The sequence below is a fragment of the Rhamphochromis sp. 'chilingali' genome (assembly GCF_963969265.1).
Source record: "Rhamphochromis sp. 'chilingali' genome assembly, chromosome: 11".
In the NCBI taxonomy this organism is placed as follows: domain Eukaryota; kingdom Metazoa; phylum Chordata; class Actinopteri; order Cichliformes; family Cichlidae; genus Rhamphochromis; species Rhamphochromis sp. 'chilingali'.
The window spans coordinates 29,210-54,737 of record NC_137938.1 but is presented as its reverse complement, the minus strand read 5'-3'; the positions used below and the strand labels follow the sequence as shown (position 1 = coordinate 54,737).

Here is a 25,528-nt window from a genome sequence, read left to right as displayed (position 1 = left end):
TCAAATACGAGCTTGAACAAAAACGACAGCCCACAGGGGCGAGAGGGGGATTTGCTTTAAATATCTTAGTGACCAATCAAAAAGAAATAAACCAAAACGTGTCAGAGTAAAAAAACATTTTTCTCGAATCTCCAGAAAAAAAATGAGGTAGTATTTTTTTCTGGAAAGGGAAAAAAATCTCTCCACAAATCTCCTTTAGTTCATGAACAGATGTTCTGCTTCACTTTCAGGGTACAAACAGAGGATTGTTTGGTCTCAGTCAGACTGCAAGGACTGCACACGAACACTGGTGACCGATCACCTGAATTCATCTCATCACTGTGAGTCCGAGCTTGTTTATTTGACTGAAACACAGACAAAGATGTTCCTTTCTCTGACGTGTTCAGAATCTGTTTGTCATCGTTTCGTTCGGAGCGCTCGCTGTGGAAACGTGAGTCACAGCTGCTCGCACACACGGTGCTCCATGTTCAAACTGTTTTTTAATAAATAATAAAGCTGCAGAGCCTTTTGAAGGAAACTTTTTAGGTAAAGTCTCTCTTATTGGAAAAGTCCCACAGGGTGGAGCACTGGGGCTGTAACAGTGGACGACATGATGGTGTTTGTATCACGTTTACTGTCTTACGAACAGAGATGCTCCCACAGACAGGAACACGTTCTTCTCTCTCTTTTTGTTCTTTAGTTTGCAGACACCATGGGCGCTCGGCAGTCCGTCATTCATATTACGAACAAGACTGAGGGCTACACCCTTCAAAACCCCAGGTGACCACACTTCTTACTGTGACTGAGATGCTGCCTGCACATCACCTGACACCTCACTGATATCACTAATAAAAGTAACAGAAGGAATCAGGTACTCTTAGTACCATTGATGTTAAGTTAGACTCTTTTTCTCCAATTGATCTTTCTGAGTTAACTTCAATAATTACTTCCTCCAAACCATCAACGTGTCTTTTAGACCCCATTCCTACAAAACTGCTCAAAGAAGTCCTGCCATTAATTAATTCTTCGATCTTAAATATGATCAACCTATCTCTAATAATCAGCTATGTACCACAGGCCTTTCGTGATTGTGTGTTTGCTGGTTTCAATTATTATTTCCACTGTAGACTATCTATAGCTTGTATATAAAAGATGGCGGCAGAGACCGGGTTCATACATTTGTTTGTGTTGAAGTCTGAAGTTTTGTCTTCAGTTCCTGGAAGTTTCTGCTGCTGTTTACAGAAACATTTAATGTCCAGGATGTTTGTAGTTTGAAGGAAAAAAGACTTCATGATATTTTCAGTGATGATCTGTAGAAAAGTAACAGTGAAGACTTTTTCAGTTCTCAGTGCAGGGTGGAGTTTGTGGTTCTGCATGTGGGGCAGTTTGTAGATGGAGGCAGCAGCTCTGTTCATTTTGGGACTGATGTAAAAATGCTTGCTGATGTTTCCTGTTGTCTAAAAGTTGATGCTGCTCACAGATAAATGAGTGTTTTCAGCCTTTGATCAGTTTTTGCTGCCAGAACTTCCCTGATGTGATGGATGTGCAACTGGAAACATCTGGAGTTAGTGTTGAAATGTTGACAACACGATCAGCAGCTTGAACAGCAGATTTCCTCTCAGTGTTTGAGGATTCAGAGCCTTTTGTAGACTTCTGATCACTTCCTGCTAGAAATGTTCGACTCTAAAACTCTGAAATGATACTGCTGACTTCAGAGAGGGTTCAGCCTTCACAGTGAAATAAAAGTAAACGTTCCTGTGCAGTGAGCTCCCTCAGACATTTGATGCACTCAGACAAACAGCAGCTTCACTGCATTTAGTTCATGTTTGTCTGTTTGGACACAATCACTGCTGTGTTTTAGTGTCTCTGCTGGAACTGCACAAAACTCCTTCATTCACCATCCCAACACTGAGAGGATGGGAGACACACAGAGTCACATATTTCACGTTCTACCTCTGGTAAAAATCTACACAGCCATCGCCCTGTACAAGCCCATCAGACTGTTGTGATTTCACAACCAAAAGTGTGTAACCAAAAGGGGTTCAGTTTAAATGGTGGGTCTGTGCCTCCTCCCACTGACCTCAGAGGGGAGAAAAAAATGGCACTTTTGTTTTTAAATGCAATTGCGTCAAAAATACTTGTTTGCTATTACAACGCTAACTTTACCGGACATTAAAATGTGCCCAAAGACGCATTTTTGCATTTAAATGTCCTAAAACAGTGAGCGGTGACTGGGCGGACTGCCAGCATTCTAGCCACTAGACAGACGTGTTTCTATCAAACAATGACATCAGAATAAAGTAATCTTTACAAAAAGCAGACGGGGTAATGAACTACACCTGTATTTCTATTTTGTTAAATGCACGAGGAGAAAACCTGATAAATACGAGCAGTAAGGCTTGTTTGTGTGTAACGCATCACATTACATTACAAAATTCGTCACCTTTAATAGGAAAACACATTTTTGGTGGTGTTTTATTCGAGAGAGGTGAATACTAAACCGATATACTGTGAATTGTGTGAATTGTCTAATATATTGCACCTCATCCTAGTCTGTGTGACATCAGCACACATAGCAACAGCTTAGCAACCACACTTCCTGTTTTTAACATCGCTGCGACCACAGGATGTTGACAAGCTTGATGAAATTAGAAACTACTTCCTGTTCTAACACAGGCAGATGTGCAGAGACAGTTCTCAGCTCTGTGGGTCTGCAGGTTTCCATCTGAATGGTCTCCGATGCACACATCAACATCAGCTGTGTGCAGCTCAGTTCCAGCACAAATCTGCCGCTCCATAGTTCACGGTAACGGACTCACAGCTGGCCCAACGAGGCCGAGCGTGTCCGCCATGACCTGTTAGTGCGTGATCAGAGTCCAGGAATCAGACGAAACACACTGAATGCGGCCTGAGCTATTCCACAGTAACTGTTACTTAGTGTAGCCAGATGGGTTACTCTTCACTGCTCTCCTCCCTCTCTGCTGTTCAGCTTGTGTTGAGTGAGCTGCGCTTTCATTTAGCTCCCGATCATAATGTCCTGCATTCAGTGATTTGCAATTAATATTAATGGAATACGCTGCTTGCAAACATAATCAGCCCTTTGCACATTTGCAAACTTAATCCAACTGGATAAACACCACAATGTTACCTTCAAAGCAACCTTATAGTTGGACGACCTATAAGAATAATTCAGAGTGAATAATCACCAGTTTTAGTGTGGAGCCTTTAGCTATCAAATACGAGCTTGAACAAAAACGACAGCCCACAGGGGCGAGAGGGGGATTTGCTTTAAATATCTTAGTGACCAATCAAAAAGAAATAAACCAAAACGTGTCAGAGTAAAAAAACATTTTTCTCGAATCTCCAGAAAAAAAATGAGGTAGTATTTTTTTCTGGAAAGGGAAAAAAATCTCTCCACAAATCTCCTTTAGTTCATGAACAGATGTTCTGCTTCACTTTCAGGGTACAAACAGAGGATTGTTTGGTCTCAGTCAGACTGCAAGGACTGCACACGAACACTGGTGACCGATCACCTGAATTCATCTCATCACTGTGAGTCCGAGCTTGTTTATTTGACTGAAACACAGACAAAGATGTTCCTTTCTCTGACGTGTTCAGAATCTGTTTGTCATCGTTTCGTTCGGAGCGCTCGCTGTGGAAACGTGAGTCACAGCTGCTCGCACACACGGTGCTCCATGTTCAAACTGTTTTTTAATAAATAATAAAGCTGCAGAGCCTTTTGAAGGAAACTTTTTAGGTAAAGTCTCTCTTATTGGAAAAGTCCCACAGGGTGGAGCACTGGGGCTGTAACAGTGGACGACATGATGGTGTTTGTATCACGTTTACTGTCTTACGAACAGAGATGCTCCCACAGACAGGAACACGTTCTTCTCTCTCTTTTTGTTCTTTAGTTTGCAGACACCATGGGCGCTCGGCAGTCCGTCATTCATATTACGAACAAGACTGAGGGCTACACCCTTCAAAACCCCAGGTGACCACACTTCTTACTGTGACTGAGATGCTGCCTGCACATCACCTGACACCTCACTGATATCACTAATAAAAGTAACAGAAGGAATCAGGTACTCTTAGTACCATTGATGTTAAGTTAGACTCTTTTTCTCCAATTGATCTTTCTGAGTTAACTTCAATAATTACTTCCTCCAAACCATTAACGTGTCTTTTAGACCCCATTCCTACAAAACTGCTCAAAGAAGTCCTGCCATTAATTAATTCTTCGATCTTAAATATGATCAACCTATCTCTAATAATCAGCTATGTACCACAGGCCTTTCGTGATTGTGTGTTTGCTGGTTTCAATTATTATTTCCACTGTAGACTATCTATAGCTTGTATATAAAAGATGGCGGCAGAGACCGGGTTCATACATTTGTTTGTGTTGAAGTCTGAAGTTTTGTCTTCAGTTCCTGGAAGTTTCTGCTGCTGTTTACAGAAACATTTAATGTCCAGGATGTTTGTAGTTTGAAGGAAAAAAGACTTCATGATGAGTCAGTCATGATATTTTCAGTGATGATCTGTAGAAAAGTAACAGTGAAGACTTTTTCAGTTCTCAGTGCAGGGTGGAGTTTGTGGTTCTGCATGTGGGGCAGTTTGTAGATGGAGGCAGCAGCTCTGTTCATTTTGGGACTGATGTAAAAATGCTTGCTGATGTTTCCTGTTGTCTAAAAGTTGATGCTGCTCACAGATAAATGAGTGTTTTCAGCCTTTGATCAGTTTTTGCTGCCAGAACTTCCCTGATGTGATGGATGTGCAACTGGAAACATCTGGAGTTAGTGTTGAAATGTTGACAACACGATCAGCAGCTTGAACAGCAGATTTCCTCTCAGTGTTTGAGGATTCAGAGCCTTTTGTAGACTTCTGATCACTTCCTGCTAGAAATGTTCGACTCTAAAACTCTGAAATGATACTGCTGACTTCAGAGAGGGTTCAGCCTTCACAGTGAAATAAAAGTAAACGTTCCTGTGCAGTGAGCTCCCTCAGACATTTGATGCACTCAGACAAACAGCAGCTTCACTGCATTTAGTTCATGTTTGTCTGTTTGGACACAATCACTGCTGTGTTTTAGTGTCTCTGCTGGAACTGCACAAAACTCCTTCATTCACCATCCCAACACTGAGAGGATGGGAGACACACAGAGTCACATATTTCACGTTCTACCTCTGGTAAAAATCTACACAGCCATCGCCCTGTACAAGCCCATCAGACTGTTGTGATTTCACAACCAAAAGTGTGTAACCAAAAGGGGTTCAGTTTAAATGGTGGGTCTGTGCCTCCTCCCACTGACCTCAGAGGGGAGAAAAAAATGGCACTTTTGTTTTTAAATGCAATTGCGTCAAAAATACTTGTTTGCTATTACAACGCTAACTTTACCAGACATTAAAATGTGCCCAAAGACGCATTTTTGCATTTAAATGTCCTAAAACAGTGAGCGGTGACTGGGCGGACTGCCAGCATTCTAGCCACTAGACAGACGTGTTTCTATCAAACAATGACATCAGAATAAAGTAATCTTTACAAAAAGCAGACGGGGTAATGAACTACACCTGTATTTCTATTTTGTTAAATGCACGAGGAGAAAACCTGATAAATACGAGCAGTAAGGCTTGTTTGTGTGTAACGCATCACATTACATTACAAAATTCGTCACCTTTAATAGGAAAACACATTTTTGGTGGTGTTTTATTCGAGAGAGGTGAATACTAAACCGATATACTGTGAATTGTGTGAATTGTCTAATATATTGCACCTCATCCTAGTCTGTGTGACATCAGCACACATAGCAACAGCTTAGCAACCACACTTCCTGTTTTTAACATCGCTGCGACCACAGGATGTTGACAAGCTTGATGAAATTAGAAACTACTTCCTGTTCTAACACAGGCAGATGTGCAGAGACAGTTCTCAGCTCTGTGGGTCTGCAGGTTTCCATCTGAATGGTCTCCGATGCACACATCAACATCAGCTGTGTGCAGCTCAGTTCCAGCACAAATCTGCCGCTCCATAGTTCACGGTAACGGACTCACAGCTGGCCCAACGAGGCCGAGCGTGTCCGCCATGACCTGTTAGTGCGTGATCAGAGTCCAGGAATCAGACGAAACACACTGAATGCCGCCTGAGCTATTCCACAGTAACTGTTACTTAGTGTAGCCAGATGGGTTACTCTTCACTGCTCTCCTCCCTCTCTGCTGTTCAGCTTGTGTTGAGTGAGCTGCGCTTTCATTTAGCTCCCGATCATAATGTCCTGCATTCAGTGATTTGCAATTAATATTAATGGAATACGCTGCTTGCAAACATAATCAGCCCTTTGCACATTTGCAAACTTAATCCAACTGGATAAACACCACAATGTTACCTTCAAAGCAACCTTATAGTTGGACGACCTATAAGAATAATTCAGAGTGAATAATCACCAGTTTTAGTGTGGAGCCTTTAGCTATCAAATACGAGCTTGAACAAAAACGACAGCCCACAGGGGCGAGAGGGGGATTTGCTTTAAATATCTTAGTGACCAATCAAAAAGAAATAAACCAAAACGTGTCAGAGTAAAAAAACATTTTTCTCGAATCTCCAGAAAAAAAATGAGGTAGTATTTTTTTCTGGAAAGGGAAAAAAATCTCTCCACAAATCTCCTTTAGTTCATGAACAGATGTTCTGCTTCACTTTCAGGGTACAAACAGAGGATTGTTTGGTCTCAGTCAGACTGCAAGGACTGCACACGAACACTGGTGACCGATCACCTGAATTCATCTCATCACTGTGAGTCCGAGCTTGTTTATTTGACTGAAACACAGACAAAGATGTTCCTTTCTCTGACGTGTTCAGAATCTGTTTGTCATCGTTTCGTTCGGAGCGCTCGCTGTGGAAACGTGAGTCACAGCTGCTCGCACACACGGTGCTCCATGTTCAAACTGTTTTTTAATAAATAATAAAGCTGCAGAGCCTTTTGAAGGAAACTTTTTAGGTAAAGTCTCTCTTATTGGAAAAGTCCCACAGGGTGGAGCACTGGGGCTGTAACAGTGGACGACATGATGGTGTTTGTATCACGTTTACTGTCTTACGAACAGAGATGCTCCCACAGACAGGAACACGTTCTTCTCTCTCTTTTTGTTCTTTAGTTTGCAGACACCATGGGCGCTCGGCAGTCCGTCATTCATATTACGAACAAGACTGAGGGCTACACCCTTCAAAACCCCAGGTGACCACACTTCTTACTGTGACTGAGATGCTGCCTGCACATCACCTGACACCTCACTGATATCACTAATAAAAGTAACAGAAGGAATCAGGTACTCTTAGTACCATTGATGTTAAGTTAGACTCTTTTTCTCCAATTGATCTTTCTGAGTTAACTTCAATAATTACTTCCTCCAAACCATCAACGTGTCTTTTAGACCCCATTCCTACAAAACTGCTCAAAGAAGTCCTGCCATTAATTAATTCTTCGATCTTAAATATGATCAACCTATCTCTAATAATCAGCTATGTACCACAGGCCTTTCGTGATTGTGTGTTTGCTGGTTTCAATTATTATTTCCACTGTAGACTATCTATAGCTTGTATATAAAAGATGGCGGCAGAGACCGGGTTCATACATTTGTTTGTGTTGAAGTCTGAAGTTTTGTCTTCAGTTCCTGGAAGTTTCTGCTGCTGTTTACAGAAACATTTAATGTCCAGGATGTTTGTAGTTTGAAGGAAAAAAGACTTCATGATGAGTCAGTCATGATATTTTCAGTGATGATCTGTAGAAAAGTAACAGTGAAGACTTTTTCAGTTCTCAGTGCAGGGTGGAGTTTGTGGTTCTGCATGTGGGGCAGTTTGTAGATGGAGGCAGCAGCTCTGTTCATTTTGGGACTGATGTAAAAATGCTTGCTGATGTTTCCTGTTGTCTAAAAGTTGATGCTGCTCACAGATAAATGAGTGTTTTCAGCCTTTGATCAGTTTTTGCTGCCAGAACTTCCCTGATGTGATGGATGTGCAACTGGAAACATCTGGAGTTAGTGTTGAAATGTTGACAACACGATCAGCAGCTTGAACAGCAGATTTCCTCTCAGTGTTTGAGGATTCAGAGCCTTTTGTAGACTTCTGATCACTTCCTGCTAGAAATGTTCGACTCTAAAACTCTGAAATGATACTGCTGACTTCAGAGAGGGTTCAGCCTTCACAGTGAAATAAAAGTAAACGTTCCTGTGCAGTGAGCTCCCTCAGACATTTGATGCACTCAGACAAACAGCAGCTTCACTGCATTTAGTTCATGTTTGTCTGTTTGGACACAATCACTGCTGTGTTTTAGTGTCTCTGCTGGAACTGCACAAAACTCCTTCATTCACCATCCCAACACTGAGAGGATGGGAGACACACAGAGTCACATATTTCACGTTTTACCTCTGGTAAAAATCTACACAGCCATCGCCCTGTACAAGCCCATCAGACTGTTGTGATTTCACAACCAAAAGTGTGTAACCAAAAGGGGTTCAGTTTAAATGGTGGGTCTGTGCCTCCTCCCACTGACCTCAGAGGGGAGAAAAAAATGGCACTTTTGTTTTTAAATGCAATTGCGTCAAAAATACTTGTTTGCTATTACAACGCTAACTTTACCGGACATTAAAATGTGCCCAAAGACGCATTTTTGCATTTAAATGTCCTAAAACAGTGAGCGGTGACTGGGCGGACTGCCAGCATTCTAGCCACTAGACAGACGTGTTTCTATCAAACAATGACATCAGAATAAAGTAATCTTTACAAAAAGCAGACGGGGTAATGAACTACACCTGTATTTCTATTTTGTTAAATGCACGAGGAGAAAACCTGATAAATACGAGCAGTAAGGCTTGTTTGTGTGTAACGCATCACATTACATTACAAAATTCGTCACCTTTAATAGGAAAACACATTTTTGGTGGTGTTTTATTCGAGAGAGGTGAATACTAAACCGATATACTGTGAATTGTGTGAATTGTCTAATATATTGCACCTCATCCTAGTCTGTGTGACATCAGCACACATAGCAACAGCTTAGCAACCACACTTCCTGTTTTTAACATCGCTGCGACCACAGGATGTTGACAAGCTTGATGAAATTAGAAACTACTTCCTGTTCTAACACAGGCAGATGTGCAGAGACAGTTCTCAGCTCTGTGGGTCTGCAGGTTTCCATCTGAATGGTCTCCGATGCACACATCAACATCAGCTGTGTGCAGCTCAGTTCCAGCACAAATCTGCCGTTCCATAGTTCACGGTAACGGACTCACAGCTGGCCCAACGAGGCCGAGCGTGTCCGCCATGACCTGTTAGTGCGTGATCAGAGTCCAGGAATCAGACGAAACACACTGAATGCGGCCTGAGCTATTCCACAGTAACTGTTACTTAGTGTAGCCAGATGGGTTACTCTTCACTGCTCTCCTCCCTCTCTGCTGTTCAGCTTGTGTTGAGTGAGCTGCGCTTTCATTTAGCTCCCGATCATAATGTCCTGCATTCAGTGATTTGCAATTAATATTAATGGAATACGCTGCTTGCAAACATAATCAGCCCTTTGCACATTTGCAAACTTAATCCAACTGGATAAACACCACAATGTTACCTTCAAAGCAACCTTATAGTTGGACGACCTATAAGAATAATTCAGAGTGAATAATCACCAGTTTTAGTGTGGAGCCTTTAGCTATCAAATACGAGCTTGAACAAAAACGACAGCCCACAGGGGCGAGAGGGGGATTTGCTTTAAATATCTTAGTGACCAATCAAAAAGAAATAAACCAAAACGTGTCAGAGTAAAAAAACATTTTTCTCGAATCTCCAGAAAAAAAATGAGGTAGTATTTTTTTCTGGAAAGGGAAAAAAATCTCTCCACAAATCTCCTTTAGTTCATGAACAGATGTTCTGCTTCACTTTCAGGGTACAAACAGAGGATTGTTTGGTCTCAGTCAGACTGCAAGGACTGCACACGAACACTGGTGACCGATCACCTGAATTCATCTCATCACTGTGAGTCCGAGCTTGTTTATTTGACTGAAACACAGACAAAGATGTTCCTTTCTCTGACGTGTTCAGAATCTGTTTGTCATCGTTTCGTTCGGAGCGCTCGCTGTGGAAACGTGAGTCACAGCTGCTCGCACACACGGTGCTCCATGTTCAAACTGTTTTTTAATAAATAATAAAGCTGCAGAGCCTTTTGAAGGAAACTTTTTAGGTAAAGTCTCTCTTATTGGAAAAGTCCCACAGGGTGGAGCACTGGGGCTGTAACAGTGGACGACATGATGGTGTTTGTATCACGTTTACTGTCTTACGAACAGAGATGCTCCCACAGACAGGAACACGTTCTTCTCTCTCTTTTTGTTCTTTAGTTTGCAGACACCATGGGCGCTCGGCAGTCCGTCATTCATATTACGAACAAGACTGAGGGCTACACCCTTCAAAACCCCAGGTGACCACACTTCTTACTGTGACTGAGATGCTGCCTGCACATCACCTGACACCTCACTGATATCACTAATAAAAGTAACAGAAGGAATCAGGTACTCTTAGTACCATTGATGTTAAGTTAGACTCTTTTTCTCCAATTGATCTTTCTGAGTTAACTTCAATAATTACTTCCTCCAAACCATCAACGTGTCTTTTAGACCCCATTCCTACAAAACTGCTCAAAGAAGTCCTGCCATTAATTAATTCTTCGATCTTAAATATGATCAACCTATCTCTAATAATCAGCTATGTACCACAGGCCTTTCGTGATTGTGTGTTTGCTGGTTTCAATTATTATTTCCACTGTAGACTATCTATAGCTTGTATATAAAAGATGGCGGCAGAGACCGGGTTCATACATTTGTTTGTGTTGAAGTCTGAAGTTTTGTCTTCAGTTCCTGGAAGTTTCTGCTGCTGTTTACAGAAACATTTAATGTCCAGGATGTTTGTAGTTTGAAGGAAAAAAGACTTCATGATGAGTCAGTCATGATATTTTCAGTGATGATCTGTAGAAAAGTAACAGTGAAGACTTTTTCAGTTCTCAGTGCAGGGTGGAGTTTGTGGTTCTGCATGTGGGGCAGTTTGTAGATGGAGGCAGCAGCTCTGTTCATTTTGGGACTGGTGTAAAAATGCTTGCTGATGTTTCCTGTTGTCTAAAAGTTGATGCTGCTCACAGATAAATGAGTGTTTTCAGCCTTTGATCAGTTTTTGCTGCCAGAACTTCCCTGATGTGATGGATGTGCAACTGGAAACATCTGGAGTTAGTGTTGAAATGTTGACAACACGATCAGCAGCTTGAACAGCAGATTTCCTCTCAGTGTTTGAGGATTCAGAGCCTTTTGTAGACTTCTGATCACTTCCTGTTAGAAATGTTCGACTCTAAAACTCTGAAATGATGCTGCTGACTTCAGAGAGGGTTCAGCCTTCACAGTGAAATAAAAGTAAACGTTCCTGTGCAGTGAGCTCCCTCAGACATTTGATGCACTCAGACAAACAGCAGCTTCACTGCATTTAGTTCATGTTTGTCTGTTTGGACACAATCACTGCTGTGTTTTAGTGTCTCTGCTGGAACTGCACAAAACTCCTTCATTCACCATCCCAACACTGAGAGGATGGGAGACACACAGAGTCACATATTTCACGTTCTACCTCTGGTAAAAATCTACACAGCCATCGCCCTGTACAAGCCCATCAGACTGTTGTGATTTCACAACCAAAAGTGTGTAACCAAAAGGGGTTCAGTTTAAATGGTGGGTCTGTGCCTCCTCCCACTGACCTCAGAGGGGAGAAAAAAATGGCACTTTTGTTTTTAAATGCAATTGCGTCAAAAATACTTGTTTGCTATTACAACGCTAACTTTACCGGACATTAAAATGTGCCCAAAGACGCATTTTTGCATTTAAATGTCCTAAAACAGTGAGCGGTGACTGGGCGGACTGCCAGCATTCTAGCCACTAGACAGACGTGTTTCTATCAAACAATGACATCAGAATAAAGTAATCTTTACAAAAAGCAGACGGGGTAATGAACTACACCTGTATTTCTATTTTGTTAAATGCACGAGGAGAAAACCTGATAAATACGAGCAGTAAGGCTTGTTTGTGTGTAACGCATCACATTACATTACAAAATTCGTCACCTTTAATAGGAAAACACATTTTTGGTGGTGTTTTATTCGAGAGAGGTGAATACTAAACCGATATACTGTGAATTGTGTGAATTGTCTAATATATTGCACCTCATCCTAGTCTGTGTGACATCAGCACACATAGCAACAGCTTAGCAACCACACTTCCTGTTTTTAACATCGCTGCGACCACAGGATGTTGACAAGCTTGATGAAATTAGAAACTACTTCTTGTTCTAACACAGGCAGATGTGCAGAGACAGTTCTCAGCTCTGTGGGTCTGCAGGTTTCCATCTGAATGGTCTCCGATGCACACATCAACATCAGCTGTGTGCAGCTCAGTTCCAGCACAAATCTGCCGCTCCATAGTTCACGGTAACGGACTCACAGCTGGCCCAACGAGGCCGAGCGTGTCCGCCATGACCTGTTAGTGCGTGATCAGAGTCCAGGAATCAGACGAAACACACTGAATGCGGCCTGAGCTATTCCACAGTAACTGTTACTTAGTGTAGCCAGATGGGTTACTCTTCACTGCTCTCCTCCCTCTCTGCTGTTCAGCTTGTGTTGAGTGAGCTGCGCTTTCATTTAGCTCCCGATCATAATGTCCTGCATTCAGTGATTTGCAATTAATATTAATGGAATACGCTGCTTGCAAACATAATCAGCCCTTTGCACATTTGCAAACTTAATCCAACTGGATAAACACCACAATGTTACCTTCAAAGCAACCTTATAGTTGGACGACCTATAAGAATAATTCAGAGTGAATAATCACCAGTTTTAGTGTGGAGCCTTTAGCTATCAAATACGAGCTTGAACAAAAACGACAGCCCACAGGGGCGAGAGGGGGATTTGCTTTAAATATCTTAGTGACCAATCAAAAAGAAATAAACCAAAACGTGTCAGAGTAAAAAAACATTTTTCTCGAATCTCCAGAAAAAAAATGAGGTAGTATTTTTTTCTGGAAAGGGAAAAAAATCTCTCCACAAATCTCCTTTAGTTCATGAACAGATGTTCTGCTTCACTTTCAGGGTACAAACAGAGGATTGTTTGGTCTCAGTCAGACTGCAAGGACTGCACACGAACACTGGTGACCGATCACCTGAATTCATCTCATCACTGTGAGTCCGAGCTTGTTTATTTGACTGAAACACAGACAAAGATGTTCCTTTCTCTGACGTGTTCAGAATCTGTTTGTCATCGTTTCGTTCAGAGCGCTCGCTGTGGAAACGTGAGTCACAGCTGCTCGCACACACGGTGCTCCATGTTCAAACTGTTTTTTAATAAATAATAAAGCTGCAGAGCCTTTTGAAGGAAACTTTTTAGGTAAAGTCTCTCTTATTGGAAAAGTCCCCCAGGGTGGAGCACTGGGGCTGTAACAGTGGACGACATGATGGTGTTTGTATCATGTTTACTGTCTTACGAACAGAGATGCTCCCACAGACAGGAACACGTTCTTCTCTCTCTTTTTGTTCTTTAGTTTGCAGACACCATGGGCGCTCGGCAGTCCGTCATTCATATTACGAACAAGACTGAGGGCTACACCCTTCAAAACCCCAGGTGACCACACTTCTTACTGTGACTGAGATGCTGCCTGCACATCACCTGACACCTCACTGATATCACTAATAAAAGTAACAGAAGGAATCAGGTACTCTTAGTACCATTGATGTTAAGTTAGACTCTTTTTCTCCAATTGATCTTTCTGAGTTAACTTCAATAATTACTTCCTCCAAACCATCAACGTGTCTTTTAGACCCCATTCCTACAAAACTGCTCAAAGAAGTCCTGCCATTAATTAATTCTTCGATCTTAAATATGATCAACCTATCTCTAATAATCAGCTATGTACCACAGGCCTTCAAGCTGGCTGTAGTTAAACCTTTACTCAAAAAGCATCTCTAGACCCAGCAGTCTTAGCTAATTATAGGCCAATCTCCAACCTTCCTTTCATATCAAACATCCTTGAAAGAGTAGTTGTCAAACAGCTAACAGATCATCTGCAGAGGAATGGTTTATTTGAAGAGTTTCAGTCAGGTTTCAGAGCTCATCACAGCACAGAAACAGCTTTAGTGAAGGTTACAAATGATCTTCTTATGGCCTCTGACAGTGGACTCATCTCTGTGCTTGTCCTGCTAGACCTCAGTGCAGCGTTCGATACTGTTGACCATAATATCCTATTAGAGCGATTAGAACATGCTGTAGGTATTACAGGTACTGTGCTGCAGTGGTTTGTATCATATCTATCTAATAGACTCCAGTTTGTGCATGTAAATGGAGAGTCCTCTTCACACACTGAGGTTAATTATGGAGTTCCACAGGGTTCAGTGCTAGGACCAATTCTGTTTACATTATACATGCTTCCCTTAGGCAGCATCATTAGAAGACATAGCATACATTTACACTGCTATGCAGATGACACCCAGCTCTATCTGTCCATGAAGCCAGATAACACACACCAATGAGTTAAACTGCAGGAATGTCTTAAAGACATAAAGACCTGGATGGCCGCTAACTTTCTGCTTCTTAATTCAGATCAAACTGAGGTTATTGTACTCGGCCCTGAGAATCTTAGAAATATGGTATCTAACCAGATTCTTACTCTGGATGGCATTACCTTGGCCTCCAGTAACGCTGTGAGGAACCTTGGAGTCATTTTTGACCAGGACATGTCCTTCAACGCACATATTAAACAAATATGTAAGACTGCTTTCTTCCATTTGCGCAACATCTCTAAAATTAGAAATATCCTGTCTCAGAGTGACGCTGAAAAACTAGTTCATGCATTTATTACTTCCAGGCTGGACGACTGTAATTCATTATTATCAGGATGTCCAAAAAACTCGCTGAAAAGCCTTCAGCTAATCCAAAATGCTGCAGCAAGAGTCCTGACAGGGACTAGAAAGAGAGAGCAGATTTCTCCTGTTTTGGCTTCCCTTCATTGGCTTCCTGTTAAATCCAGAATTCAAAATCCTGCTCCTCACATACAAGGTCTTAAATAATCAGGCCCCATCTTATCTTAATGACCTTGTAGTACCATATCAGCCTATTAGAGCGCTCCACTCTCGCTCTGCAGGCCTACTTGTTGTTCCTAGAGTATTTAAAAGTAGAATGGGAGGCAGAGCCTTCAGTTTTCAGGCCCCTCTTCTGTGGAACCAGCTTCCAGTTTGGATTCAGGAGACAGACACTATCTCTACTTTTAAGATTAGGCTTCAAACTTTCCTTTTTGCTAAAGCATATAGTTAGGGCTGGACCAGGTGACCCTGGATCCTCCCTTAGTTATGCTGCAATAGATGTAGGCTGCCGGGGGATTCCCATGATGCATTGAGTTTTTCCTTTCCAGTCACCTTTCTCACTCACTATGTATTAACAGACCTCTCTGCATTGAATCATATCTGTTATTAACCTCTGTCTCTCTTCCACAGCATGTCTTTATCCTGTCTTCCTTCTCTCACCCCAACCGGTGGCAGCAGATGGCCCCGCCCCTCCCTGAGCCTGGTTCTGCCGGAGGTTTCTTCCTGTTAAAAGGGAGTTTTTCCTTCCCACTGTCGCCAAAGTGCTGCTCATAGGGGGTCATATGATTGTTGGGTTTTTCTCTGTATCTATGAAGCGCCTTGAGGCGACTTTTGTTGTGATTTGGCGCTATATAAATAATATTGAATTGAATTGAATAGACGAGCAGTAAATTTCTTCTGAACACTGACATGATGTTGTCATCTCAGCAGCAATAGCCCTGTCCATGTTTCTTTCTCTAAACAAACTCATCCACCTGACTCATTATGAGAGTTAGGGTCCTGTTGGAATAAGAATATTAATTCATATTTTTCTTTTTCCTCACTAGTCTGCATCTTGTTAGCGGACTCTGCCAAATCCCTTTGCCAACAAAACTTGGGCCTTCTGAATGTGGCAGCGCTCTGTTCTCTAAGACTGGCGGCACAGCGCGAGGATCTGTTGGAGTCTTCACCTACGATCTCTACGATACAGCTGCAGACAGAGCTGATAAGAAAATAGCCGTCCTGTTCTCGGTTCCTTTTGACTACGGCCTGTACTCTAACTGGTGCGCCGTCGGAGTCTTTGACGGGGAAACAAACAGTGATAGTGCTCTTTATCATAAGATGTATCGCACTCCTGAGAGAGGGTTTGTCAGAGGAAAAGCTGATGGCTATGATCTGACTCACACAGATATTAATGTCACCATTAAATCCAGCATGACAAACTTCAGCGTTGCAACGCTGAAAGTTGAAGTACACAATAAAGTAATTGAATAAAAAATAAAGTAATTATGCAAATATGAGCTCTGATTGTTTTTGGGGCAGATCTTGAGGAAAGGCCTGATCACCCTTCATTAGTATTATTTTTACTTATCACGATAAACAGATATAAACTTGAGTTAACCCAGGGTTTCCCCATCTTCCACAGAAAACGGTCCTTACAACACAACAGACATTAGGAATAGTGATGAAAAAGGAGTATAAAAGAAATACCAGTAAAATACAATCCTGTTGTAAAAGCGATCAACGCTCAGTATAGCTGTTTATTTCACAGGTGTGGTTGGTTGAACAGGTATCGAGGTGTGTTTCATGTTTGTGGCAGTGTAACAGACTCATCAGCAGAGCAGAATCATTTTCTGATCACACGAACACATTTCACCCAGCAGATAATCAATATGTCACTGAAAGCACGCTTTAAAAGACATAACCTGCTCCTGACAGTTTGAGTTTATGTTCTCTCAGCTGCAGCTGTTTGCGATTGTGAACCAGCTCCGTAGGACAGAAAACTCAGGGTTAACCCTGAAGTAACCCGAATGAGCAAAATTCTCTGGAGTTAAAAGTTGTTTAAGAAGTGAGTTCTGTTCCTGGGCTCCCACAGAGCAACTTTTTTGTCATTTTTTTTGTCAAAGCTGCCCATTTCATTTCAAAGCTGTGACAGACTTTAGACTGATTTGCAACACACACAAAAACACACATGCAAGGTGGAAACACTTTCAGTTTTGTTATGAGTAGGGGGGTGGGGCAACATTGCTGCTCAAATTCCCTTCTGTTAATTCTATGATTTCCAAAAAGTCATGTGATTGCATGGTCTCATCGTCCCTCCTCTGAGGGTATAAAACTGTGCAACCCTCCCTTCTCTGCCTCCTCAGCATCACAGAGCTTCCTGATACAATACAGGTAAGATCACTTGAAATGCTGGAATCAGGGGATCAAGATAAAATTACAGATTACAGAAAGAGAACATTTAACTAATTGAAAATGAAGATCCTGATTGTAATTATTCTGCTAATCATCAGATCGGTGTGAACAGAAAGATTTACCAAATGTAATTCTTTAGAAATAGATGGGATTAATTTTTTTTGTTTTACTCCAGAGCAAGATTTTCCTGACACCTCACTGTGTGGATCTCTGTCATCAACATGGCAACGTAAGTACAATAAGTACAGTTAAGAGATACAGTTATCTTCATGTTTTAATATATCATCATGCACATTATCACCAAAACTGATCGTAAAACTGTACAATTGAGTGAGCTTATCCTTACAATATTGATTTTTATTTTGGTAAATGTATTTGCATTTTAGCCTCACCTATGAGCTTGTGCCAAGGTGAGGTATCTGGTGTCCAGAATTCATAAAAATTGCTATTCCTCCTGAAGTAATAGTCAGAATTTAGGTTTTCAGATAGCGATCACATACAGTTAGGGGTGGGTTTAAAAAAACTGATTTCCTGATTAAAATCAAATTTAATTTGAATGTGATATCGAGTCATTACATTTTGAAATCGATTTTTAAATATAAATGTTGTTTTACTACCAAACAGCAAAAGTCAGAGTGAATTCATGAGGATGTTTATGTGAAGCGTAGTTTGGATCTTCTTTTGCTGCTGGTTCAGTCAATATTCTTTGGAGAGACATCAAACCAACAGCTTTAGAATCAGCGCAAATCAGGGTGTGAACACAAAGCTCGACCCGTCGGCAGATCAGAGTCAGCGAGCTGTCGGCTTTCAGCCCCGACCGTGTCCGTGCTGTCGGGTGAGAGAGGCGACATCTCACTGATTCTGATCCGCAGGTCTGCGCTTTGTGTTTACGTCTTTGTGCAGAATCCAAGCTAGAATCAATTTTAATAGATAAATCGATAATCAAAACCCACCCCTAGAAACAAGTGGCTCTCGTGTCTTTCACTATGTCATTATAAGTGGAGCTTATGAAGCTCAAGTTTTGTGGCTTTTCACAGGCGCTCAGTTTTATGGCTAAATCGCATAAAGCTGCTTCTGTGATCCAGGGTGGGGATTTAATAGTGCTGCCTTTCTAGTTTTAAGAGGAGCCACTTTATGGTAAATGGCCTGCATTTGTATAGCACTTTTCTAGTCCCTAAGGACCCCAAAGCGCTTCACACTACATCCAGTCATCCACACATTCACACACTGGTGATGGCAGCTACATTGTAGCCACAGCCGCCCTGGGGCAGAGGCGAGGCTGCCGGACCACCACCAGTAGGCAAACACGGGTTAGTATCTTGCCCAAGGATATTCGGCATGCAGCCAGGAGGCAGCCTGGGATCGAACCACCGACCTTCTGATTAGTGGCTGACCTGCTCTGCCACCTGAGCTACAGCCACCACACAGAGCTCAAATTCTTAGACACTGCGAATTGAAGGAGGCCACATGCCATTCAATATCATCAGTTTCAGGTAGATTATTATCAAACAGTTGCACAAATTCCATTGACACAGCTCAGCTGCTTGGCAGTAAACACTGATCATCATTTAAATCCATAGTGATTCCCTGTCTCCATCAGTCTGTGGAGAGGTGCTGCTGCTCTCCTGCTCACTGCCACGCTGACTGCAGCCTGAACTCGCTGCTGTTCCACAGTAACTGCCGTCAGATTAATTGGTGATGGTCAAACAGATGTATCATAGTGTCTGACCTCTAAAAGCTCTTGGAGGTTGGGCATCTTTATAATTACAGTGCAGGTGGATTTATAGATGTAGTAAAAAACTGAATTAAACATGTTGGCTTCTTTTGGCATCAAAATCCCTTTTTTGTTGAATCTGCTTAAACAGGAAGCAACTATGACTGCCAGTTTTGCATAATAGTAACGTAAAGGCTGTTGCACTTGTTATTCTGACTTAATTAGAACAGCCAAAAATATCATATGAAATGTGAATCGGTCTGTTAATTACTCAGAACATTAACAGATAATTACTTATCAGTTAGCAGGTATGTCAACAGACGAGGTCAGATGTTGAGATAGAGGAAACATGTTACAAATAAATAAAACACTGATGAACGTAGTTGTCAGAGACCAAGCAGTAAGACATAGAAGACGCAGGTGTTTAATTCAAAACTGGGGTTTTATGACCCAAAAATAGGAATAATAATTAACAAAGCCAAAACTTAAACAGGCAGACCAATAAAATAGGTCAACTAAATAAACTAAACTCCAAATAACAACTAACAAAACCTCAAACAAACACAAGACAAACTGACCTGCTAAAATGACACATGAGGGAAACAAAATGGCTGCCATATAACCAACTAACACAAAACAATTTAACAAACTCCAAACACCCTCCAGGCAATGAAGGATGTGGTTTAGTCCAACGAGGTTGTCGGCAGTAGTTCCGATCCCCAAGTCCTTTGCCACACCTTTTGCCAACTGGGAAGGAGAAGCCAAGCCCCAGGTAACTCAAACAAAGAAAGGTGTATAACATAAAACAGAACTTTGACTTTGCAGTGTTGATATAAACTAAACTCATAAAATCAACTAAAATAACTCCATATATGGAGTGCACACAACAAATCTCACACATCAGCATCACAGATATCAACACATGATGAAAAAAAAATGAATAAAGAAACATATTAGACAATTAGTAAAATATATTTAAAGTAGTGACTGCAAAGTAAACTAAAGTGAAGCAACTAGTGGTGAGGTGAAGAGCTTACCATGTGTGGCTTGCTATCAGAGTATAATTTTTAAAATATGTTTAAAAAGGTGTTGATATAAAAAAATGGTATAGTTTGTTACAGATTCAAATATTGGGGATGGAGACAAGAGGAAAAACCACAATAACAACACTGGTCCGGCCGGGTTGAGTCAAACGATGATTTTAATGATCACACACGTGGGAGATGGACACTGTATGCAGACAGCCTCAGATCTCAAAATGGTGGAGCATTGATCAAACTCTTATAGCCTCTGGTGCCCCCACCTAATCATAAAAGCCTAAACATTCACATGCTTTCTCTCACACGGCGCCTAAGCTACGACCTTGGCTCCCTGTTTATCTGCTCCTGCTGAGATGGGGCAGAAAACTCCAGCATGTTCTCTTCTAATCAGGCAAATAAGGCGATGACTTTCTGTGAACAGTATTTCTTATAACATCATAAAACAATATCATTCATCCACAATAAATCAGCAGTCTAATGTAACGCAAATCAGTTTAACAAATGCAATAGTTATCAGCTTCTTCTAATTCAGGAGAATAATGCAAACTAAAACTACATAATAATTCACAATCTTTAATTAGGGGTATAACATGGCATAAAATAATATTATAATCTAACAATTTATATATAATAATGCCAAATAACAGTTATTGATTTCTGTTAATAAACAGTCATGATTTAAGTCAAAGCCCAGATGTCTCTCTGTCCAAAGTGTTTGACCTTAGCTGTCCGTCTGATATACTCAATTCTAATTGTCTCTCTTGGTCACTCACAGCGAAAATCTTAGCATCTTTAACTCTGCTATTTGCTGATATTTGGACAGCACACATGATGGAAAGGAGGATTTCAGTTGATGTGCACATGAATGATTTGTGTTTCCTCTGCAGGTAGAAAGTGTGTGTGAGCTGATGTGAATTGAGCAGCATGGATCAGTGTGATGCAAATTTGCAAAAAAAACCAACCCAGCATGTGCATCAAAATAAACTATTTCCAGCAGTGCAATATGAGTCCTAAGCATCCCAGAAACGACACAGAAAAGCATGAAGTCAAACTTGACTTTTAAAAACACCAGTGTAGGCTCATAAGGCCCTGAAGGCAAAAAGCGAAATTTTCCACGAAATGACGTCACTTCCGGTTTCGGGCAGGTCACGGCGGACATGCGATAGTTCGCGCTGATGGACGTAGGAAGTGTTACGAACAGCTGATCGGATCGGCAAAGCGTGTTTCTGGAATATTATGTTTTAGTTGCTGCAAGTGCTTTTTATGCAGTTTTTGCAAAGCTATATGTGGAAGGAAACTGTGACCGAGGACAAGCTAAGATGTAAGTACAACTCCTCCGGTTTCATATGCAAAAAAATTATTGCGCTAGCTCACGTGGTTGCAGTGCTACCGGGATTTAGAAATAGTTACGCAAAACGGAGCGTGCCCACTCCGACCGGGTTTAAAGGGTTAACAGGTTGCAAAACTGGGTTGGCATTTATGATTTATGTGTCTGTATGTTGAAACATGCCTACTTATCTTAAATGTCTGGCAAAAAACCGAAACTTAACAAATTTTTATTTTTGCTTCTCAGGACCAGGGATATGTCTTCAAAATACAAGAACACCATCCTCAAAAGTGTTCTTATCAGTTCAGGACCTCCTCCTGTTTACCAGCTAAACCCAAAGAAAAAAATGTTTGGAACGCTGACAAAAATGACTGTTGGTGAAAAAAATCAAAAAAAGACAAATAAAACCATCTTACTTGTGGGTGAAACAGGAGCAGGAAAATCTACTCTGATCAATGCTTTGGTCAACTACACGATGGGAGTGAAGTGGGAGGATGAAGTCTGGTTTAAGATCGTAGAGGAGGAGGAGGAGAAAAGTCAATCAGAAAGTCAGACATCAGATGTGATCATGTACGAGATCTTTGGTTTTGAAGATGAAACTCTGCCCTACTCTCTGACCATCATCGACACGCCTGGATATGGAGACACCAGAGGGACTGAGCATGATGTCATTGTTAGTGAAAGATTATTGGACTTGTTTCGATCAGATGACGGAGTCCATGAAGTTCATGCAGTGGGTCTAGTGATGAAGGCGAGTGATAATCGACTGAGTGATCGATTGAGGTACATCTTTGATTCAGTCATTTCTCTGTTTGGAAAAAACCTGGAGAAAAACATTGTGGCCCTGATCACACACTCAGATGGTGTAACACCTGAAAATGCTCTTGAAGCTCTTGAAGCTGCAAAAATAAAATGTGCCAGAATAGAGGATGAGCCAGTTTGCTTCCTGTTCAATAACCAACAGGAAAAAGAGAGAAAAAAGAAAGACAAGGTGGGTTTGCATAACGCATGGAGAGTATCAGAGGGAGGAATGAGTGAATTCTCAGAATTCCTGGAAAATATTGAACCTCAGAAACTGATGACAACTGTTGAAGTGTTAAATGAACGCATCAGATTGACAGCCTGCATTCAAAACCTGCAAGAAAGAATAGATTTTATTGAATTAAAACAGACAGAAATAAAACAGACTCAAGAGGCTCTGAAGAAACACGAAGAAGAGATGAAGACAAATAAGCAGTTCACTATAGAAATTGATGAGGTCTACAAAGTTAGAGAAGATATCGAGGTTGGGTGGTGGTGCTTGTTGGCTGGGTATGCAGGAGCTGTCAGCTGTAAAGTCTGTGAGGAGAACTGTCACTATCCTGGATGCACAATGGCCTGGTATCCCGAACACTGTGAGGTCATGAAAGGAGGCCGCTGCACTGTTTGTACCAACAAGTGTCCTGCATCAGATCATGTGAAAGAAAGGAAGATCTATGTAACCAAGAAACGTCGTGTCAAAAAGACTAATGAAGAAATGAAAAACAAGTATGACAAGAACAAGACAGAAAGTGAGGACAAGTCCAGCCTTTTGGAAAATCTAGAAAAGGAAATGAACCAGCTGACAGCAGAGAAGTCACAGTGGCTGGAGGAGTCCTACCAACATGTTGTCAGACTGGAGGAAATCGCTCTGAATGTTTTTTCTCTGTCCACTATTGTACACTTAGAGTTATTAAGTGAGAAGATGAAGGAGAAAGGAGACACAGAGAAGGTCCAGAAACTGGAGGAGATGAGAAGCAGAGTGGATGAAGGTACCAGAGGAGCTCTGCAGTACATACCTGCAGTTATGAAAAAATTTGGGCAAACCTTATGGAACAAGATGAAAACCCATCAGACAGATATGAAGAATTAAACTCAAATCACGAGACATTCTCATGGTTTTACAGAAAATACAGTTTTCTGTAAAAATTGCATATGGAAATGTTTCACTTGCAGATTTAATCAGTTATCAATTAAACATATCAGTTTACTCTGTCATTGGTAATTGGCCTCAGGATGATGAGAGCAGCTACAACCCAGACTTTGACCATTATGCTAAATGTTCTGATGAGTCCTGTCTCAAAAGACGTCATCACTGAATTTAGAAAACATACTCATGTAAGTAAGTAAAGTAAAATGTTATTTATATAGCACCTTTCAAGATAAAATCACAAAGTGCTTTACAGAGGCAGAAAAATCTCAAACAAAATCAACCAAAAGCAGTTTAAACAGATACGTTTTTAACTGCTTTTTAAAAGACACGACTGAGTCCACAGATCTCAAACTCAAAGGGAGCGAGTTCCAGAGTCTGGCAGCCGCTGATACAAATGCTCTGTCACCTTCTGTTTTTAACCTTGTATGCGGGACAACCAGCAACCCCTGGACACAAGACCTCAGGGACCTGCTGGGGTGATAAGAAAGAAGAAGATCACTTAAGTAAGTTGGAGCTACACCGTGCAGGACCCTATAGGTCATGATTATGATCTTAAATTGGACCCTGAACTTGACAGGGAGCCAGTGCAGCTGAATCAGCAGGGACGTGGCATGGGAGTGTTTGTGATGCTGTGTCAGAAGCCTGGCAGCAGCATTCTGAACACCCTGCAGTCGTTCCAGGGAGGCGTTACTTAAGCAAGTAAACAAGGAATTACAATAGTCTAAGCGAGATGAAACAAAAGCATGAAGAATCATTTCCAGTTCAGAGCGTGACACAATGGGACTCAGTGATATTTCTTCAATGGTAAAAACAAGAGCGAACCAAAGATTTAACGTGTGTGTCAGAGCTGGGTCAAAGGTAACACCAAGGTTCCTAATGGAGGATTTAATATATGAAGCACGAGCGCCTCGATTTTTAATGTCCAAAAGGTCACATTCATTAGGGGTCAGACAGTGGAATGTGTTGAGTATTATAATCTAATATATGTTGGAACAATGATCGACTGAAAACTGAACTGGGAGACAGACTGTGACTGTGTGTAAAAAAAAAGGGGGCAAGAGCATTTGTTATGTTTGAGGTAAATTTTCTGGAGTCTGTTTTCTCATTTTCATTGGTGTCATGATTTGGATATTTATCTGTAAAAAAGACAGAAAATCGCTCACTCTAATTGTTAAATGGGCTAACAAGCTGACGTTTCCTTCATTATGTTGTATTGTGCTTATTTGTGCAGTTAGAATTGCTAACTTAATGCAGACTGGCTTTATACTGACAGCTTCAAATAAAGTAACCTGAATGTGTTCCTTTTTAATCTCTTGATTACAAATAAAGTTTGTTGGAAATAAGTTTGGAAACAAAAAAGTTTTATTTTCTCACTGTGTGTAATGCATGCTTGTACTTTTAAAGCAGTTTTAGGAAAATGTGTAGATTACAAATGACTAAAAGTCTGTGAATACTTATTTTTCCCCAGTGTCTTTCATTTCTGTGTGGTTGAGTCCAGTGATACTATATAAAGCATATTATACTGAGTTAACTATTTATAGCCAATAATCCGATGCTTTCACAAAATTGACTATTAGCATGAACATAAAGATATTGCTCTACTGTGACACAGGAATTTATTGAAGTTCAGTTAAAAAAAATTAAATGTCATATTTACTCAAAATACACTTTAATTACTATTTTAAATGCTGAGAACATTTATATGCAAATTTTTCTTTTTTTTCTATTTTCTGGACAGTTATTGTTACTCCCCTTGAGTCTTAATAAAGCTCAACTTGTTCTTTGCGTTTTAGCTGACATTTATTTCGGACAGGAGGATTCTCCAACGTGTCTTAACCTGTAATGATGTCCAACCACAGCCGATACAATGCCGTCAGAACTAAAAAGAAATACAAACTTAAATGAATATTCTTAATAAAGTCCTTAAGCATTATATGTAACGAAACATTCCAACAAAAGGATCAATAAAATACACATTACACTTCACACTACGGTAATTGCACTTGAATGTCACACAACACTCGCATATATACATACAACGATAAGAAACAAAATAAAACATTTACCTCATTGGCCTCACTCAAATGGAATAAAACTTTCATTTTTACGTCGTGGGGAGGTCCAAAAAAGGTACTCTTTATTTATCTTTCTGTAGACGTGCAAACCTCGTGGCTCGTCTCTTAATTAGCTTCCTGAGTGTGCCAGCCAAAAAAATGCCCTCT

The 25,528-nt window shown here is 41.0% G+C and overlaps 2 protein-coding genes across 2 annotated transcripts; both read left to right on the top strand.

Annotated features, from left to right (window-relative positions):
* Positions 1 to 244: 244 nt before the first annotated feature.
* LOC308405506 (uncharacterized protein) lies at positions 245 to 16,353 on the top strand (the record flags this gene model as incomplete). The annotated part of the gene is made up of 11 exons (XM_080896180.1): positions 245 to 320; positions 680 to 759; positions 3,442 to 3,531; positions 3,891 to 3,970; positions 6,667 to 6,756; positions 7,116 to 7,195; positions 9,892 to 9,981; positions 10,341 to 10,420; positions 13,117 to 13,206; positions 13,566 to 13,645; positions 15,927 to 16,353. The coding sequence occupies exons 10-11, from the start codon at positions 13,578 to 13,580 to the stop codon at positions 16,351 to 16,353; spliced, it is 495 nt and encodes a 164-aa protein (XP_080752306.1). The 5' UTR covers positions 245 to 320; positions 680 to 759; positions 3,442 to 3,531; positions 3,891 to 3,970; positions 6,667 to 6,756; positions 7,116 to 7,195; positions 9,892 to 9,981; positions 10,341 to 10,420; positions 13,117 to 13,206; positions 13,566 to 13,577.
* Positions 16,354 to 21,565: 5,212 nt separating this feature from the next.
* LOC308405187 (uncharacterized protein) lies at positions 21,566 to 23,737 on the top strand. The gene has a single exon (XM_080895649.1). The coding sequence runs from the start codon at positions 21,612 to 21,614 to the stop codon at positions 23,244 to 23,246; it is 1,635 nt and encodes a 544-aa protein (XP_080751775.1). The 5' UTR covers positions 21,566 to 21,611; the 3' UTR covers positions 23,247 to 23,737.
* The last annotated feature ends 1,791 nt before the right edge of the window (positions 23,738 to 25,528 follow it).

Excerpts from the sequence above, each read along its gene's own strand:
- LOC308405187 (XM_080895649.1), top strand. The coding sequence starts at position 21,612 with ATGTCTTCAAAATACAAGAACACCATCCTCAAAAGTGTTCTTATCAGT.